This window comes from Phocoena sinus, chromosome 1 (genome assembly GCF_008692025.1).
Source record: "Phocoena sinus isolate mPhoSin1 chromosome 1, mPhoSin1.pri, whole genome shotgun sequence".
Lineage (NCBI taxonomy): Eukaryota > Metazoa > Chordata > Mammalia > Artiodactyla > Phocoenidae > Phocoena > Phocoena sinus.
The window spans coordinates 82,609,809-82,630,870 of NC_045763.1; the positions used below are offsets into that span (position 1 = coordinate 82,609,809).

General features: G+C 37.2%; 1 protein-coding gene across 4 annotated transcripts in view; it reads right to left on the minus strand.

Annotated features, from left to right (window-relative positions):
- The window catches only part of EVI5 (ecotropic viral integration site 5), a 211,682-nt gene that overhangs the window by 150,716 nt on the left and 39,904 nt on the right, over window positions 1–21,062 (minus strand). For all 4 annotated transcript variants that reach the window (XM_032652186.1, XM_032652180.1, XM_032652169.1 and 1 more), the window contains exon 2: window positions 7,007–7,236. In XM_032652186.1, coding sequence (XP_032508077.1) covers window positions 7,007–7,155 — 149 coding nt within the window. In that variant the 5' untranslated portion in view covers window positions 7,156–7,236. The remainder of the gene's footprint in view (window positions 1–7,006; window positions 7,237–21,062) is intronic.

Genomic DNA, 21,062 nt, shown 5'->3' on the forward strand with positions numbered 1-21,062 from the left:
ATGCGTAGGAAAAATTCAACAGATCCTAGTGAACTTTCTCAATTGAGTAGACAGAGCTGAGAGCATGAGGAGACCAAAGTGGCTAGAGTCCAAGGAAAAGAGTATCAGAGAGGTAAGAAGTACACAAACAAGACCTTCAGAGATTGACACAGGATACCCATTAAGTATTCAGCTGGGAACTGATCAGCACATGTATGTAAGGAAGCTACCCAAAGCTAGAGGGAAAAAAACACCAGAAAAGATTAGATTTAACAGTGGCCACCATTCACACAGGGCCAGGAATAGTATCTGTCCCCACCGGCCAGACTGGAAAACCTGTTTCAAGGCATATTGGGTAAAGTACACAAAAGGGTCGTGCCTCAGTAGGAGGGAATAATAGCCCTAGGCTGTGCACTACTCCAGAGCAAATTCTTTCCAAGTAACTTAACTGCATTCTTGAACAAACCTCAAGAATATTTATAGGAAAAAAGCCAAACCAAGTGAGGTAAAATTCACAATGTGAGACATCCAATCAAATATTATCAGGCATGCAAAGAAGCAGAAAAATATAACCAATGAGAAGAAAAAGCAATTAATCAAAAGCAAACTGGTATTGATAGAAATGTTAGAACTACCAGACAAGGCCATTAAAAGTTATTAAGACTATACTTCTGTATATTCAAAACTTAAGTAGAGACAACACAAACAACAATACAAACAACACTCAGCTCCACCTTCTAGAGATGAACAATGTGACAGATGGAAAAACACACTGGATAGGATTAATGGCAAATTAGACATGGCAGATCACAATACAGAGAACTTGAATACAAAGCAATAAAAATTTTCCAGAAAGTGAACACGATATCAGTGAGCTGTGGAACAACTTCGAGTGGCCCAATATTTATGTAATTAGAGTCACTGAGGAGGAGGAGAGAAAGGAACAAAAAAAATTTGAAGGGGCTTCCCTGGTGGTGCAATGGTTGAGAGTCCGCCTGCCGATGCAGGGGACACGGGTTCATGCCCCGGTCCGGGAAGATCCCACATGCAGCGGAGCGGCTAGGCCCTGCACGTCTGGAGCCTGTGCTCCACAATGGGAGAGGCCACAACAGTGAGAGGCCCACGTACCACACACACAAAAAAAGTTTGAAAAAAAAAATGGTTGAAAAGTTTCCAAATTTGAGGAAAATTATTAAGTCTACAAGAAGTTCAACAAAACCCCAAAGTAAGAAACATGCAGAAAACTACAATAAGGCGCCTCAGAATCACTGCTTAAAACCAGGGATAAAGGACTTCCCTGTGTGGCTCAGTGATTAAGAGTCTACCTGCCAATGCAGGGGACATGGGTTCGAGTCCTGGTCCAGGAAGATGCCACATGCCGCATAGCAACTAAGCCCGTGTGCCACAACTACTGAGCCTGCGCTCTAGAGTCCGCAACCCACAACTACTGAGCCTGCATGCCGCAACTACTGAAGCCCAGGAGCCTAGAGCCCATGCTCCACAACAAGAGAAGCCACCGCAGTGAGAAGCCCACGCTCCACAACAAAGAGTAGCTGCCGCTCACCACAACTAGAAAAAGCCCGTGCACAGCAATGAAGACCCAATGCAGCCAAAAATAAATACATTAATTAATTAATTAACAAAACCAGGGATAAAGAAAAACTCTAAAAGGAGACAGAGAGGAAAAATGGCACATTATATACACAGGAACAAAGATAAGGATTGCATCAGATTTCCTGATGTAAACAATACAAGAGTGAAGTCAATGACACATCATTACAGTACTGAAGGAAAACAAACAAACAAAAACAAACAAAAAGCCCTGTCAACCTAGAGGCCTATACTCAGAAAAAATATTTTTAAAAATCAAAGGCAAAATGAAGGCTCAGACATACAGGAGTAACCCACACTACATGAAATAAAAAAGCAAGTCCTCCAGACAGAAGGAAAATTCTATCAGTTGGAAATCTGGAGCTAAAAAAGAACCAAAGAGGGCTTCCCTGGTGGTGCAGTGGTTGAGAGTCCGCCTACCGATGCAGGGGACGCGGGTTCGTGCCCCAGTCCAGGAAGATCCCACATGCCGCGGAGCGGCTGGGCCCGTGAGCCGTGGCTGCTGAGCCTGCGCGTCCGGAGCCTGTGCTCCACAACGGGAGAGGCCACAGCAGTGAGAGGCCCGCATACCACAAAAAAAAAAAAAAGAACCAAAGAGCACCAGAAATGGAAGCTATGTAGGCAAATATTAAGATTTTTTTCTTATTATTTCAATCTCATTTAAAAGATAATTGACTACTGAAGCAAAAATAATAATGTAGTATGGGGTTTATAACATATACAAAAGCAAAATGCATGATAAAACTAGCACAAAGGATTGGAGAGGAGAAATGGAAATGTACTATTCTAAGTTCTTACACTACGTGTGAAATGGTATGAGATCTCTTGAAGGCATACCATGCTAAGTTAGTTAAGGATATATACTATGAACCATAAAGCAACCGCAAGAGGGAAGAGATATGGGAACATATGTATATGTATAACTGATTCACTTTGTTATAAAGCAGAAACTAACACACCATTGTAAAGCAATTATACCCCAATAAAGATGTTAAAAAAATAAAAATAAACAGTTATAGCCAATAAATCAACAAAAGATAAAACAGAATCATAAAGAACATTTCATTCAGTCAAAAGGCCAAAAAATTAAAAGATAAAGAACAGTAAAACAAGATGACAAATATAAACATAACCATATCAAGAATTACATTAAATGTAAATGATCTATTTTCCTCAAAACCTAGAAAATACTATGTTAAGTAAAAGAAGCTAGTCACAAAAGACTACCAATGAAATGTCCAGAATAGGCAAATCCATGGAGACAGAAATTAGATTAGTGGTTACCAGCAGCTGGAAGGAGGGAGGAAAGGGGAGACTAATGGGTACAAAGTTTCTTTTGGGAGTCATAAAAACGTTCTGAAATTGAATAGTGGTAATGTTTGCACAACTCTGTGAGTGTACTAAAAATACCACTAAATTGTACACTTTAAAGGGATGGATTTTATGGTATGTGAATAATTAAGAGCACAATAACAATACAATAAAAATACTGGAGAAGGTGCTGAAATAATAATAAGTATGTATTTTCTAAGATCCAGCAAGAAGATTTTAATCCTCACTTCACTCTATAAGGAGTGTGAGTATGTGATCTGCTTTGGCCAATAAAATGTGAGTTGAAGTTATGTGTATCACTCTCTAGCAGATGTTTTAAGATATATTTCCACTATTTGCCATGAGTCTGGTTTATCCTGCATAAGGGCTGGTCACTGTTCCAGAAATGAAGTGTGCAGCAAAAATGTACTCAGCCTGCAGTTTGGGATGAACGTTAACGTGAGCAAGAAATAAAATTTTGTCATAATTTTTTTAAAAAGTGATCTAATTACTGTAATTAAAAGGCAAAGATTGTCAGATTGTACTTTAAAAAGCAAGAGCCACTATATGCTAACTGACAAACTTTAAAGATAAAGAAAAAAATAGAATAAAAGGATGGAAAAATATATAAAATTTTAACATTATTCAAAAGAAAGCTACAGTGACTAGATGAGATAAAGTAGATTTCTAAGCAAACAATATTACTAGGGATAATGAGTGCATTTTACAACAGGACATAACAATTCTGAACGTTTATATACACAATAATAAAACTTCAAGTTACATGAAACAAAGACTGATAAAATTTAAACAGAAATAAATCCACAATTATAGTTGGAGGTTTCAATACTCTTCTCTCAACATCTGAGATCAATATCTGATACAACAAGTAAACATAAAACCAGCAAAGATACAGTAGACTTGAACAACACTATCAATCAATTTGAATCAATTAACATTTATAGAATACGCCACCAAACAACAGCTAAATACACAATCTTCTCAAGTGCACATAAAATATTTATCAAAACAGACCACACTCAGGACCATAAAATTTAAAGGGATGTTGCTAAAGCAGAGCTTTAGGAGAAACGTACAGCACTAAACACTTATATTACAAAAGAGGAAAGATCACAAAGACATTACAAGGACACAAGACATTACAGATAAAGGTCAAAGACATCGGAAGACAACTACAGACCAATTTCCCTCCTGAAAATAGATGCAAAAATTCCAAACAAAATTTTAACACATCATATCCAACAATATTTTATAAAGACAGTAAACAATACTTTATAAAGACAGTATATAATGACTAAGTGGGGTTTATCCTAGGAACGCAAAGTTGGTTTAACATTTAAAAATCAATGTAATTTGCCATATTAAAATAAACTAAAAGAGGAAAACGATGTAATCATTTCAAAAGATTCAGGAAAAGCATTTGACAAAATCCAACTTCTGTTTCTTATAAACTCTCAGCAAATGAGAAATAAAAAGGAACTTCTTCAATTTGATAAAAGTCATCTACAGAAACCTACAATTAACTTCATATTTAATGCTTTCCCGTTAAGATCAGGAAAACAAGGCTATCTGTTCATCGCTTACACTCAAATTTGTACTGGAGGTACTAGTCAATTGCAATAAGGCAAGAAAAAGATATAAAAGGCATCCATATTATAAAGGAAGACACAAACATGCTTTTATTCACAGACCACATGCTCATCTATGTAGAAAATCTAATGGAATCTAAAGAAACAACAAAACCTACCAGAACAAATGAATTTATCAAGGCAGCAGGATACACGAATGACAAAAGAAAAATGATTGTATTTCTATATGGTAGCAATGAACAATCAAAAATTAAATTTACAAAAACAATAGCATGCACAAGGAATAAGTAAATGAGAAATATATTGTGTTCATGGGTGGAAGGCAATACTGTTAGGAATTCAACAGCATTCTGATTAAAATCTCAGTAAGCATTTTTGTACAAATTACTTCATGTAAAATTCACAAGGGTATGATAAACAGCAAAAATAGTCAAAAGAACAAAGATGGAGGATTAATACTATCTGATTTCAAGACTTATTAGAAAGCTACAATAATCAAGACAGTGTCATACTAACATTAAAGTAGACAAATAGATCAGTGGAAAAGAATCCAGAAATAAGCACATAACGTATACAGACAACTGACTTTTGACAAAAGTGCAAAAGTAATTAAGTGGAGAAAGGACAGTCTTTTCAACAAATACAAAAACAATTAAACATGCATATTCAAAAACTGAACTTTGATCTATGCTCTGTTTCATACAAATAAATTAACTCAAATGTACGACAGTAAATCTGAAACTTAAAAATATAAACCTTCTCTAACACAGGAGTCTACCTGTGTGACCTTGAGCCATCAAAAGCAAAGTCCATAAAAGAACAACTTCAAATTGGACTTCATTACAATTTAAAACTTTTGCTCTTCAAAAGATAATGCTAAGAGAATAAGCCACAGACTGCAAAAAAATATTTGAAAAACATATATATGGATAAAGGACTTGCAACTGAAATATATAAAGAACTCTTAAAACACAATAATAAGAAAGCAAACAACCTAATTTTTTTTAATGGGCAAAAATTTCAGACAGACATTTAATCAAAGATGACATATCAATGGCAAATAAGCACATAAAAAGATGCTCAACACCATTAGGGAAATGAAAATTAAAACCACAAGATACAAATACCTATTAGAATGGCTAAAATTAAAAGACTGTACCAAGCATTGGTAAGGATGTAGAAGAACTGAAATGTTCATACATTGATGATGAGAATGTGGAAAACTATAGGCCCTCTGGAAAACAGTTCGACAATTAAATGTACACCTACCATATAAACCAGCCATTCCATTCCCAGGAGAAATGAGAGCATAAATCTATACAAAGGTTTGTACACAAATGTTTATAGCATTTCACAACAGGTGAGTAGGTAAACTGTGATATATCCATACAATGGAATACTACTAAGCAAAAAAAAGGAATGAAGTATTCATATGTGCTACAATATAAAAATTATGCTAGTGAAATAACCCATTAAAAAAGAGTACATACTGTATGATTCTATTTCTATAAAACTGTAGAAAATGCAAACTAATCTACAGTGACAAAAGGCAAATCAACGGCTATCTGGGGATAGAAAGGCAGATAACAGATATGTTCATTTTCTTGATTTGGTTGATAATTTCACAGGTATATACATATGTCAAAACTTATCAAATTGTATACCTTAAGTATGTGTACTTTATTATGTACATTATATATCAAAAGAGCTGTTAGAAATTATCTCTCTTATTACCCTTAAAGCCAGTGGTGGTATATATCTTGACTGAACGTAAAAGGACGCTCTTCCAATAACTCTTTAATAGCTGATGCCCTAGAGAAATTCTGATAGTAATATTAGTGAAGGGGTACCCAGGGTCCACAGTACACATTAATAACAGAGTAAACAAGTATTCTATATCACACCATTAAAAGAAAAGAATACTTTGCCTTCCATGAATAAATTTATGAAGAGATTTCCCACTCTAAATCACAAATCAGATATCCATCCTAAATTAAATAATTCTACAGCTTAACCAAAGGGGACTATTTAGAGAGTTTAAAAAACAAAAATGGTAGTTTTATTTGCCTTAAAAACCTTTTCTAAAATTCAGGAAAAATTTAGATAATTTGCTATATTAAGAAAACAAATCTCTACAGCTATCCAAGGCAGAAGAAAATTTTAGTCCAACTTTAGTTTTAAGACCAACTCCTCCAAAAAAGACTTGAATACTTTTGTTAAGTAGCTTTGATAAACAAGGAGCCAAAAACTAAACATTCTTCTTTTTTCTTTGGCCACGCCACACAGCTTGCGGCACCTCATTCCCTGACCAGGACTAGAACCCGGGCCACAGCAGTGAAAGCCCAGAATCCTAACCACTAGGCCACCAGGGAACTCCCCTAAACATTCTTAATTTGAACAAATATTTAAAATTTTGATTATGGCATATATACATATATGAATGGTTGACTCTGTATGATAATTAAAAGAAAGAAAACCCAAGCAACCTCACTTACCTATTTTGTTCCTCCAGTTTAGCCAGGAGTTCTAAGTCGTCTGGACTCAACTGTGACGGGGAAGATGGTGAAAGGGCTGGCGTTGACAGTGTGGTAGATGAGGATGTAGTGTGTAATGAAGCAGATGGACTTGCCACCTGACTGGCCATCTGACTGACTGTATGTGACACTGTGTTCTTCACCCATGAGAGAGTAGAACTCAACTTTTCTGCAACCTTGTCTGTCGCCACCTAAGGATAAAAATAATAGTTGCATACGTCAATTGTATTGTATGCATTACCAAGAATTTGATAATCCTGGTTAGTTTTACTTTATAACCACCATCAGAATATTTTCTTTGAGTTAATAAAGGTAAAACCTGTTTTAGCAATGACTGTCCTAACATACAGCTTTTGGAAACTCCTTATTTCAGTTCTGCAACATGAACAAATTAGAACAATGTTTTCCAAACTACAGGCTAAAATCCATCAGGGAGTGATAAAATCAATTTAATAGGTAACACCACCGTTTTTAAAAAATGAAAAAGAGCAGAAAGTGTCAATGTAAAGGTATGTTGTCTTATAAAATTTCTGTCTCAGTTGCATATATGTATTAAAACTACATACTACATGTATGTTGAGTTGGGATATGAAATATATTCTTTATTTGGGTTACAGTCAAAAACATTTGCAAGCCGAGGAACTAAAACATGTCCATTAGGTGATGAGGACAGGGAAATCCTATATGACCAACAATTCAACAAAATCTGGGCTTAGTATAAATAAGATGAAATGAGACTCATGATGTATCTTCAAACCACTAAAGAGTATTTTTATTGAAGAGGATTTAGCTCTAGAAGAACAAAATTATGATAAATGATTGATTTAACAGAGTAAGAGAGTTTCAGGTACAATTTTCAAATAGCTAGAACTAGTCAGAAATAGAATGGGATGCCTAGAAAGAGTAGACATTTCCTACCAATGGCTACAATTAAGAATCCATAACACAACATTGTAAAGCAACCATACTCCAATAAAAATTTTTTTTAAAAATTCATTATAAGAGTCAACATGGAAACCTAAATGTCCCGACAGATGAATGCATAAAGAAGATGTGGTACATATATACAATGGAATACTACTCAGCCATAAAAAGAATGAAATAATGCCATTTGCAGCAACATGGATGCAGCTACAGATTATCATATTAAGTGAAGTCAGAAAGAGAATAACAAATACCATATGACATCACTTATATGTGGAATCTAAAATATGACACAAATGAACATATCTATGAAACAGACTCAAGAACATAGAGAATAGACTGGTGGTTGCCAAGAGGGACAGGGTTAGGGGAGGGGTGAAGTAGAGTGGGAGTTTGGGATTAGCAGATGCAAACTGGTATATATAGAATGGATAAACAACAAGGTCTTACTGTATAGCACAGGGAACTATATTTAATATCCTGTGATAAACCATAATGGAAAAGAATATGAAAAAGAATGTTTAAAAAAATTAATGAGTCAAAAGTCAAGAGTTGGTTGAAGATGAGATTCTGTTTTAGATGGGCAACCAGGACTAAAAAAGCCTTTCAAATCCCTCCCATCTCTAAGATTCAATGAACTATACAAACATCTATATATTCTTCATAAATCATGCCAAAGTCCTAAGCAGATATGCCTACAGCGAATTCATTTGAAACACAAAATATACATAAGTAATATTCAAACAGGCATTATCACTTCAGTAATGAAAAACAATGTGAACAATAACCATATTTGAATATCTATATAAAACTAAACATTCTTAATTTGAGTTTACAAAATAAGGTACAGTAGTTTTTTTAAGGGATTATACTTTTTTGAAACTATCACAAAAAGAGCTTTTTTTTTTTTTTAACAGATCTTTATAGGAGTACAGCTGCTTCACAATACTGTGTTAGTTTCTGTTGTACAACAAAGTGAATCAGCCATATGCATACATAAACCCCATATCCCCTCCCTCTTGAGCCTCCCTATCCCACCCCTCTAGGTCGTCAAAAAGCACCAAGCTGATCTCCCTGTGCTATGTGGCTGCTTCCCACTAGCTAACTATTTTATATTTGGTAGTGTATGTATGTCGATGCTACTCTCACTTCACCCCAGAGTGAAGATAAGTCAGAAAAAGAAAAAGAGCTTCTTGATTGTGAAGTTCTTAGACAAAAACTATGAAGTGCTTTTTTTTTTTTTCTGCTGTACGCGGGTCTTTCTCTGTTGTGGCCTCTCCCGTTGCGGAGCACAGGCTCCGGACGCGCAGGCTCAGCGGCCATGACTCACGGGGCCAGTAGCTCCGCGGCATGTGGGATCTTCTCAGACCCGGGCACGAACTCGCGTCCCCTGCATCGTCAGGCGGACTCTCAACCACTGCGCCACCAGGGAAGCCCCTATGAAGTGCTTTTACGTGCTTTGAGAAGATCTTAAATTTTATGCAACAGAAAATGACTAAAGCACTATAAAGTTGTTTTCTAGATAGACATATTCTCAGCTAACCTTGGTTACATACAGCAACTTATACACATAAAAATTAAACACCAACTTATATACACAAATAAAAATGCCACCTAGACTATCTTAGCAGATACTACTCTCTCCTCATGGGTTGTCCAAGTCTTTCCTTCTCACTTCATCAACACATACATGTCCCCAATTCCTCCACCTCACCCAGAAGCAGAAAAATTCAATGTAGGGAAAAGGAATTCTAAGGTCATAGTTATGCCACTCAATGTGAGGCTGAACTTCTGAGACAAAGATTTGATTACAAGTGAATAGGGGCAAGAGTTTCATTAACTTAAAGATACCTCTCATTTTCTTTTCATTTTCAGTAACTTTTTCATTTTAGAACTTACTTTCCTTGGAATGGCATTATAGAAGGGATCAGGGAGCTCTTACTGTTGAGGGAAGAACCCCCAAGAAAGACAAGCAGGATGAAGTAGGTGAACCAAGGAAAAGAAGTATGGGGACGATCATTTAGGCTTCCAGGCCAAAAAAAAAAGTCCTCGCCAATGAATAGACCAGCAGCACAGTTTATTAAGGCAAAAGGCCAGATAGTAACAAAATAATTTAGCCAGAACTTCCTTTGTACCAGGAAATGGTAAGAGCCATGGCAGACAACAAGACAGCCTGTTGTAGTTTGTTATCCTATTGATTTTCTCTACTCAGTTACAACTACAAATTCAATTGTGAAGATGGCACTAATTTGCATCCCACAAGCACACTATATTGTAAAACAGAAAACCTAACACATAAAATTTACAGAAAAATGTTACCCTTTACTAACACTGATGACAAATTTCAAATATACTCACAACTTTCAAAAATTAATGCTAAAAAAAAAAAAAATTAATGCTTACAACAAGGACCTACTGTATATATAGCACAGGGAACGATATTCAGTATATTGTAATAATCTATAAGGGAAAAGAATCTGAAAAAAAAAGAATCAAAGGATCACTTTGATTTATACACCATAAACACTATAAATCAACTATACTTCAATCTTAAAATTGAAGTATATGGAAATAAATACGGAAAAAAATTTTTAAAGAAAGAATTAATGCTTTACATTTCCATTATATAAAAGTTCTCTACTCAAGCTAACTGTAGCTAAGCAAAAGACACCTATTATTTGCTTTAATTTGTTTTTAAAAATAAAGTTATCACACCCTTTCTGCACACTGTAGCAACAGGCTTCCATTTAAAAAATTTTTATAACCCGGAGCACAATCCTGACATCCTTTCAACCTTGATGAAATGAGATTCAGTCTATAACTACTGAAGGCTCAACAACCCATCTTTACAATTTAAAATTCTTAAATATAACTGGAGTATTTAATTGCAGTTGCACTTTAATAAAGTTTAATTCTCATGGTTCTAGAAATCCCACAGGATGAGTTATTTTTCATATATCATCATGTCCTATTTTTCCTTTAACTCTACTTTTCCAAATCTCTAACCTGCCACCTCTAAACCTCTTTCCCTCATCCTATGGTAAACTGAGGTCATGAGGACACAATAAATCTGACAACGCAATTATGTCACAAAGGTTGTCACAAAGTTCCTGTCTACCTCATAGAGGTGTTATGCATTTATTTTTAAACATGAACATACTTTGGAAAGATTAAAACCATCATTAAAAAGGCTTAGTAATCAGACACAAAAGGCCATACATCGTATGATTCCATTTACATAAAATGTCCAGAATAGGCAAATCCAGAGACAGAAAGTAGTTGGGTGGCTTGGAGGGACTGTAGGAGGGGGGATGGGGAATGACTGCTAATGGGTACAGAGTTTCTTCCTAGAGTGATGAAAATGCTCTGGGATTGGACTGCAGTGACAGTTATATGAACCTGTGAATATACTAAATGCCACTGAACTGTACACTTGAAACGAGTGAATTTTATGGTATGTGAATTATATCTCAATTTTAAAAGAGCTTAGTCAATCTGAAAAATCTACATAATGTATAATTCCAACTATATGACATTCTGGAAAAGGCAAAATTATGGAGACAGTAAAAAGATCAGGATTTGGGCGAGGGAAGGGACAAACAAGCAGAACACAGAGGATTTTTAGGGTAGTGAAAATGCTCTGAATGATACAAAAATGGTAGATACATGTCATTATACATTTGTCCAAGCCCACAGAATGTAAACCATCAAGCGTGAACTATAATATAAACTATGGACTGGATGATTATAATGTGTCAACATAGTATCATCAATTGTAACACAGGTACCACCCTGGTAGTGAATGCTGATAATGGGGATGGGTCTGCATGTGTAGGGATAAGGGGTAGATGGGAAATCTCTGTGCTTTCCACTCAATTTTGCTGTGAACCAAAAACTGCTCTTAAAAAATAAAATACTAATAAAATAAATTAAATAAGTTTAGTAAAAGCCTTAGATATTACTATAATATTTGAATAGGATCTCCCATGAGAAACAATCATGGTTCCTTTATCACTTTATATTTTATTAGAACTTATAAAGATGCTCTTAACTCCCCAAAAGGACTGTTTTTAAAGATTCCAATTTTAGATCCAAAATCTAAAATACTCTAAAGCAGGTATCACTACTTTCCCCATTGTAAAAGTGATGACACTTTTTAAATGATGACCCAGAGAGGTAACACAACTTTTATATTAGAAAGCTATTAAGAGTGGAACGTAGACAGTCTGGTTTGAGATTCTCTGCTCTTAACCACTGTCAAGAGTGAATAAGACCCGTGATTTCCCCGGTGGTCCAGTGGGTAAGACACCACACTCCCAATGCAGGGGACCCGGGTTTGATCCCTGGTCGGGGAACTAGATCCCGCATGCATACCCCAACTGAGAGGTAGCATGCCACAATTAAGAGTCAGCGTGCTGCAACTAAGAAACGTGTGTGCTGCAACTACGAGCCTGCATGCTGCAACAAAGATCCTGCAATGCCTCAACTAAGACCCGGTGCCACCCAAAATAAATAAATAAATAAATGTTAAAACAACAACAACAAAATAAAGTGTACAATTCAATGGTTAAAAAAAAGAAAAAAAACAAGAGTGTATTAGACCAAAAGTTGGCAAGAGATGTAGTCACTAATGACCTCAATTAATCCCTTCCACAGTGAAGGAAGCAGAAACCAGATTACAGAAGGTTGAGGACCATCTTAGAGAATTAGGAGCTGCAAAATAATCCCATTTCTATCACCATGACCTTTATTCTTGAGACAGCTTGATTCAGTCTGATTCCTGAAGGCTGGAGGTTCCAGTAAGTTGGTCAGGATTTTACTATGTAACAAACCTCACTTTCCAAAAATGCCTTCAAACACACTAACTTCAGTTGATTTTATGAAACAAAGAAAAAATTGATACACTTCAGATAACTAGACTCTTTTTTTTTTTTTTTCTATCATTTTGCAGTTACTTTGTTTTATAGTATCAAGGCTGGGACTTCCCTGGCGGTCCAGTGGTTAAGACTCCGTGCTGCCAATTCAGCGGGCATGGGTTCGATCCCTGGTCGGAGAACTAAGATCTCACATGCCGTGTGGTGTGGCCAAAAAAAAAAAGAAAAAAAAAAAAAAATCAAGGCTGATTCAACAATTTAGCATATTTTTTTAGGACTTTTCAAAACAACTAGTATTAACGCTTTTTTTTTTTGGCCATGCCAAATATATACATATATGTATATGTGTATATATAGATATATATATCTATATATACACATATATATGTATATATTTACATATATTCAGAATAGATAAGGAACTCCTAAAATCAACAACTCAAACAATCCCATGAAAAATGGGCAAAGGACATTTCTCCAAAGATACACAAATGGCCAATAAGCATAACAGGCATATGAAAAGATGCTCAACATCACTAATTAGGGAATGCAAACCAAAGCCACAATAAGATACCACTTCACACACATTAGGATAGCTGTTTTTTTATTTTATACTGGAGTATAGCTGATTAACAATGTCGTGTTAGTTTCAGTTGTACAGCAGAGTGATTCACTTACACATGATTACATATACATGTATCTATTCATGTACACACTGCTATATTTAAAATAGATAACCAACAAGGACTTACTGTACAGCACAGGGAACTCTGCTCAATACTCTGTATTAACCTAAATGGAAAAGGAATTTGAAAAAGAATAGGACAGCTACTATAAAAATTAAAATTAAAAAAATAAAAATGTAAAATAACAAGTATTGGCATTGCTGATAGGAATGTCAAGTGGTAAGAAAGTACAGCTGCTGTGGAAACAAATATGATGGTTTCTCAAAAAACTGAACATAGGATTACCATATAACCCAGCAATTCCACTTCTGGGTATGTACACAAAAGGATTAAAAGCAGGGATATTTGTATATCCAAGTTCGTAGCAGCATTATTCACAACATCCAAATGGCAGAAGCAACTCAAGTGCTCATCAATGAATAAATGGATTTTTTAAATGTACTATAGGGACTTCCCTGGTGGCGCAGTGGTTAAGAATCCACCTGCCAATGCAGGTGACACGGGTTCGAGCCCTGGTCCAGGAAGATCCCACATGCCACAGAGCAACTAAGCCCATGCGCCACTACTGAGCCTGCACTCTAGAGCCCATGAGCCACAACTACTGAGCCCGCGTGCCACAACTACTAAAGCCCGCACACCACCACGAAGAGTAGCCCCAGCTCGCAGCAACTTAAGAAAGCCCGCATGCAGCAATGAAGACCCAACACAGCCAAAAATAAATAAATAAATAAAATCAAAAAAAAAAAAGTACTATATACACATTGTTACGTGTAATGGAGTATTATTTGGCCTTAAAAAGGAAGAAAATTCTGACATATGCTACATGAATGAACCCTTAAGGCATTATTTTAAGTGAAATAAGCCGGTCACAAAATGACAAATATTCTATGATTCCACTTACATGAGGTACCAAGAGTAGTCAAATTCATAGAGACAGAAAGTAGATTGGCTGCCAGGGAAGTGGGGAGTGGGGAGTTTAATGGGTACTCTGGAGATGGAGTGATGACGGTCATACAACAATGTGAATGTACTTAATGCCACTGAACTGTACACTTAAAAATGCTTAAAATGTGGAACTTCCCTGGTGGCGCAGTGGTTAAGAATCCGCCTTCCAATGCAGGGGTCACAGGTATGAACCCTGGTCCAGGGAGATCCCACATGCTGCAGAGCAACTAAGCCCATGCGCCATAACTACTGAGCCTGCGCTCTAGAGCCTGTGAGCCACAACTACTGACCCCGTGTGCCACTACTACTGAAGTCCGCGCGCCTAAAGCTGGTGCTCCACAACAAGAGAAGCCCATGCACCACAACGAAGAGTAGCCCCTGCTCACCACAACGAGAGAAAGCCTGCATGCAGCAACAAAGACCCAACGCAGCCAAAAATAAATAAATAAAATAAATTTATTTTTTTAAAAATGCTTAAAATGGTAACTTTTTTGTTATGTACAGTTGGTCCTTGAACAACATGGATTTGAACTGCATGGGTCCGCTTATACAGATTTTTTGCAATAAATATGTACTACAGTACTACAAGATCTGCGGTTGTTTGAATCCGAGGATGCAGAACCATGAATACAGAGTTCCAGCTGTAAAGTCATACATGGATTTTCAACTGTGGGAGGGTCGATGCCCTTAACTGCTGTGTTATTCAAGGGTCAACAGTGTATTTTATCATAATTAAATGAAAAAAAGAAATTTACATCTTTCATTCCTTATATTAGTAATCTGTGTCTTTCTCTCTTTTGGTCTTTGTTAGACTGGCTAGAGGTCTATCAATTTTATCAATCTTTTCAAAGAACCAGCTTTTAGTTTTGTTGATTTTCTGTTATTGTCTTCCTGTTTTTGGTTTTATTTATTTATGCTCTAATTTTTATTCCTTTCTTCCACTTGCTTAAGGCTTATATTGCTCTTTTTCTCTGGTGCTCTAAGCTGGAAGCTTAGAAACTCATTTTATATCTTTCTTCTTTTCTAACATATACATTCCACGCTCTAAACTAATCTCTAAGCACTGCTTTTGCTGCTTTCCATTTTCCTTTATTTCAAAATATTTTAAATTTTTCTTTGGACTTTTTTTTTGATCCATGTGTTATTTAAAAGTGTGTTGTTTAATCTCCAAATATTTTCAGATTTTCCAACTAACTTTGTCTTATTTCTAACTTAATTCCATTGTGGTCTAAGAGCACATGTTCAGGTATGTTTTATGACCCAGAATATAGTGCATCTTGAAGACTGTTACATGTGAGCCTGAAAAGAATGTATATTCAGTGGTTGTCAGATAAACATCATTAAATACACTTGACTGATGGTACCGTTCAGCTATATCCTTACTGATTTTCTGCCTCTGCTGTATCTATAAATTACTGAAAGACAGGTGCTGAAGTCTCCAACCATAACAGTGAATGTATCTATTTCTCCTTGAAGTTCTATCAGTTTTTGCCTAATAAACCATGTCTTTTAGGAGACTTGACCCCTTTATCAATACATAATGTCTGAACATTTTCCTTCTCAAGTCTGCTTTGCCTGAAATTAATATAGCTACTCCACCTTTCTATAGATTATACAAAAAAGTAAATAAATAATTCATACAATACATGGGTGGGTTTGAAGGCCATCTGGTTTCCAGTTTCTGGCTGTTTTTGCCTGGGTTATTTCCCTTACCTTCCTGGAAATACAATTTTGCATTTAAAAAGATGTTTGCATTTCTAGATGCTTTATATAGGAAGAGTTTTTCTAAGCTATGTAGTGAACCGTACTGCTAAAAGCTGAAGTCCTATAGATTAGGTGAATTTTTTTTTTATTATAGAACTTCTCAGAGACATAACTATAGAAGGTAGAGGAATGTACTTTCCAAACTTAACTGCCCGTAAATCCTTTTTTCACCATTATCTGCAAAACATATTCTGAGAAATGCTGTTTCCAAACAGTATTCATTCTTTAAGGCATTTGTAACTTCGTGTTCTCACCTTTCCCTTCATTTCTATGGTACATTTTGTCTACATAGTCAGTCCTCTGTAAACGGTGGTCCCACATCCACCAATTCAACAAACCATGGATAGAAAATATTGAGGGGAAAAAAAATTCCAGAAAGTTCCAAACAGCAAAACTTGAATTTGCCCCTCACTGGCAACTATGTACACAGAATTTACATTTTATTAAGTATTATAAATAATCTATATAAGATTGAAAGTATTCAGAGATGTGCATAGGTTTTATGCAAATACTGCGCCAATGAGTATCCCAGAATTTTGGTCTACAGGGGTCCTGGAATCAATCCCCTGAAGATACTGAGAACAACTGTACTGAATATTTTGATATTCATTAGTAAAGTAATACCAGTTAATATTTACTGAGTGCTTATACTCAGATACTTGATGATATCACCTAATTTAACCTCCAACCCTATGGTATACGTGTCATATTGCCCTTATATTGTTACATTATTAACCATTTAGATGTACTGCCTCTTAGTTCCTTAAAAAATAAAAAGAATATTTCATATATATTCATATTGTCACCAAAAAGAGTATAATAGGTCAAAGAGACTACTCTCTACTTTTCATGAATCCTCTTGATGACTTAAGAACAAACCTATGTGTACAGTAATCAAAACAGAATGGTACTGGCACAAAAACAGATACATAGATCAATGGAATAGAATAGAGAGCCCAGAAATAAACCCATGCACCTACGGTCAATTAAACTATGACAAAGGAGGCAAGAATATACTATGGAGAAAAGACAGTTTGTTCAACAGTGATCCTGGGAAAACTGGACAGCCACATGTCAAACAATGAGGTTAGAACATTCCTTCATACCATACACAAAAACAAACTCAAATATAAGACCTGAAACCATAAAACTCCTAGAAGAAACACTCTTTGACATAAATCGTAGCAGTATTTTCTTGTGGCACTCTCCTAAGGCAAAAGAAATAAAAACAAAAATAAACAAATGTAACTTGATTAAACTTAGAAGCTTTTGCACAGCAAAGGAAACCACTGACCAAACAAAAAGAACACCTATGGAATGGGAGAAAGTATTTGCAAATGATGTGAAAGACAAGAGGTTAATATCCAAAATACACAAATAGCTTCATACAACTCAAAGTTGAAAAAAAAAAACCCAATCCAATCAAAAAATGAGCAGAAGATCTGATTAGACATTTCTCCAAAGAAGTCATACATATGGCTAACAGGCACATGAAAAGATGCTCAGCATTGCTAATTATTAGAGACATGCAAAGCAAAACCACGACGACATACATCATCAAAAAGTCTACAAATAGGGACTTCCCTGGTGGGCCAGAGGATAAGACTCCATGTGTCCAATGCAGGGGGCACGGGTTCGATCCCTGGTCTGTGAACTGAGATCCTACATGCCACACAGCACGGCCAAAAAATAAAACAAAAATTTTTTGTTAAATAGTTGAGTTGGGGGACGCCTTCAAGATGGCGGAGGAGTAAGACATGGAGATCACCTTCCTCCCCACAATACATCAAAACTACAGCTACATGTGGAACAACTCCTATAGAACACCTACTGAACGCTGGCAGAAGACCTCAGACTTCCCAAAAGTCAAGAAACTCCCCACCTACCTGGGTAAGGCAAAAGAAAAAAGGAAAAACAGGGACAAAAGAATAGGGATGGGACCTGCACCTCGGGGAGGGAGCTGTGAAAAAGGAAAAGTTTCCACACACTAGGAAGCCCCTTCACTGGCAGAGACAGGGGGTGGGCAAGGGGGAAGCTTCAGAGCCACGGAGGAGAGCACAGCAAGAGGGGTGCAAAGGACAAAGTGGAGAGATTCCTGCACAGAGGATCGCTGCGGACCAGCACTCACCAGCCTGAGAGGCTTGTCTGCTCACCCACCAGGGCAGGTGGGGGCTGGGAGCTGAGGCTCAGGCTTCAGAGGTCGGATCCCAGGGAGAGAACTGGGGTTGGCTGCGTGAAGACAGCCTGAATGAGGTTAGCACACCACAGCTAGCCAGGAGGGAGTCCGGGAAAAACTCTGGACCTGCCTAAGAGGCAAGAGGTGCACCTCGGGGTGCACGAGGAGAGGGAATCCAGAGCACTGCCAAAACAAGCTCCAGAGACGGGCGCGAGCCGTGGATATCAGCGTGGACACCAGAGACGGGCATGAGACCGTCTGCTTCTTGGTCTGCTGCAGCCACCAGGAAGCCTGTGTGCAAGCACAGGTCACTATCCACACCTCCCCTCCTGGGAGCAGGTGCAGCCTGCCACTGCCAGGGTCCCATGATCCAGGGACAACTTCCCTAGGAGAATCCACGGTGTGCCTCAGGCTGTTGCAACGTCACGCTGCCCTCTGCCACCGACCTCGCCCAGGCCTGAGTGAGCCAGAGCCCCCTAATCAGCTGCTCCTTTAACCCCGTCCTGTCTGGGCGGGGAACAGATGCCATCAGGCAACCTACACGCAGAGGTGGGGCCAAATCCAAAGCTGAACCACAGGAGCTGAGCAAACAAAGAAGAGAAAGGGAAATTTCTCCCAGCAACCTCAAGAGCAGTGGACTAAATGTCCACAGTCAACTCGATGTACCCTGCATCTGTGGAATACCTGAATAGACAATGAATCATCAAAAAATTAAGGCGGTGGACTTTGGAAGCAACTGTAGGCTTGCAGTTTCCTTTCTGAATATAATTTGTTTCTGGTTTTATGTTTATTTTAGTTTAGTATTTAGAGCTTATTATCACTGGTATATTTGTTTACTGATTTGGTTGCTCTCTGCCTTTTTAAAAATATATATATACATTTTTTTCCTTTTTCATTTTATGTGAGTGTGTTATGTGTATGCTTCTTTCTGAGGCTTTGTCTGTATAGCTTTGCTTTTGCCATTTGTCCTAGGGTTCTGACTATCATTTTTTGTTTCTGTTTTTTTAGTACAGATTTTAGTGCTTGTTATCATTGGTGGATTTGTTTTTTGGTATGGTTGCTCTCTTCTTTCTCTCTTTTTTTAATTACTTTTTAATTTTAACAATTTTTTCCATTTTAATAACATATTATTTACTTATTTCTTCTTTCTTTCTTTCTTTTTCTCACTCTTCTTCTGAGCCGTGTGGCTGACAGGGTCTTGGTGCTCTGGCTGGGTGTCAGGCCTGAGCCCCTGAGGTGGGAGAACTAAGCCGAGTTCAGGACACTGGTCCACCAGAGACCTCCTAGCCCCATGTAATATCAAACGGCAAAAGATCTCCCCGAGATCTCCATCTCAACACTAAGACCCAGCTCCACTCAATGAGCAGCAAGCTCCAGTGCTGGACACCCCATGCCAAACAACTAGCAAGACAGGAACACAACCTCACCCATTAGCAGAAAGGCTGCCTAAAATCATAATAAGATCACAGACACCCCAAAACACACCACCAGACACGGTCCTGCCCAACAGAAAGACAAGATCCAGCTTCATCCAACAGAACACAGGCACCAGTCTCCCCCACACCAGGAAGCCTACACAACCCACTGAACCAACCTTAGCCACTGGAAGCAGACACCAGAAACAACAGGAACTACGAACCTGAAACCTGCGAAAAGGAGACCCCAAACACAGTAAGTTAAGCAAAATGAGAAGACAGAGAAATACACAGCAGATGAAGGAGCAAGGTAAAAACCGACCAGACCAAACAAATGAAGAGGAAACAGGCAGTCTACCTGAAAAAGAATTCAGAGTAATGATAGTAAAGATGATACAAAATCTTGGAAACAGAATGGAGAAAATACAAGAAACGTTTAACAAGGACCCAGAAGAACTAAACAGCAAACAAACAATGATGAACAACAAATAAATGAAATTAAAAATTCTCTAGAACAAATCAATAGCAGATACCTGAGGCAGAAGAAGGGATAAGTGACCTGGAAGATTAAATAGTGGAAATAACTACCACAGAGCAGAATAAAGAAAAAAGAATGAAAAGAATTGAGGACAATCTCAGAGACCTCTGGGACAACATTCAACGTACCAACATTCAAATTATAGGGGTCCCAGAAGAAGAGGAGAAAAAGAAAGGGACTGAGAAAATATTTGAAGAGATTATAGTTGAAAACTTCCCTAATATGGGAAAGGAAATAGTCAATCAAGTCCAGGAAGCACAGAGAGTTCCATACAGGATAAATCCAAGGAGAAACACACCAAGACACATACTAATCAAACTATCAAAACTTAAATACAAAGAAAAATATTAAAAGCAGAAAGGGTAAAATAACAAATAATACACAAGGAAATCCCCATAAGCTTAACAGCTGATCTTTCAGCAGAAGCTCTGCAAGCCAGAAGAGAGTGGCAGGGCATATTTAAAGTGATGAAAGGGAAAAACCTACAAGCAAGATTACTCTACCCAGCAAGGATCTCATTCAGATTCCATGGAGAAGTTGAAACCTTTACAGACAAGCAAAAAGCTAAGAGAATTCAGCACCACCAAACCAGCTTTACAACAAATGCTAAAGGAACTTCTCTAGGCAGGAAACACAAGAGAAGGAAAAGACCTACAATAACGAACCCAAAACAATTAAGAAAATGGTAATAGGAA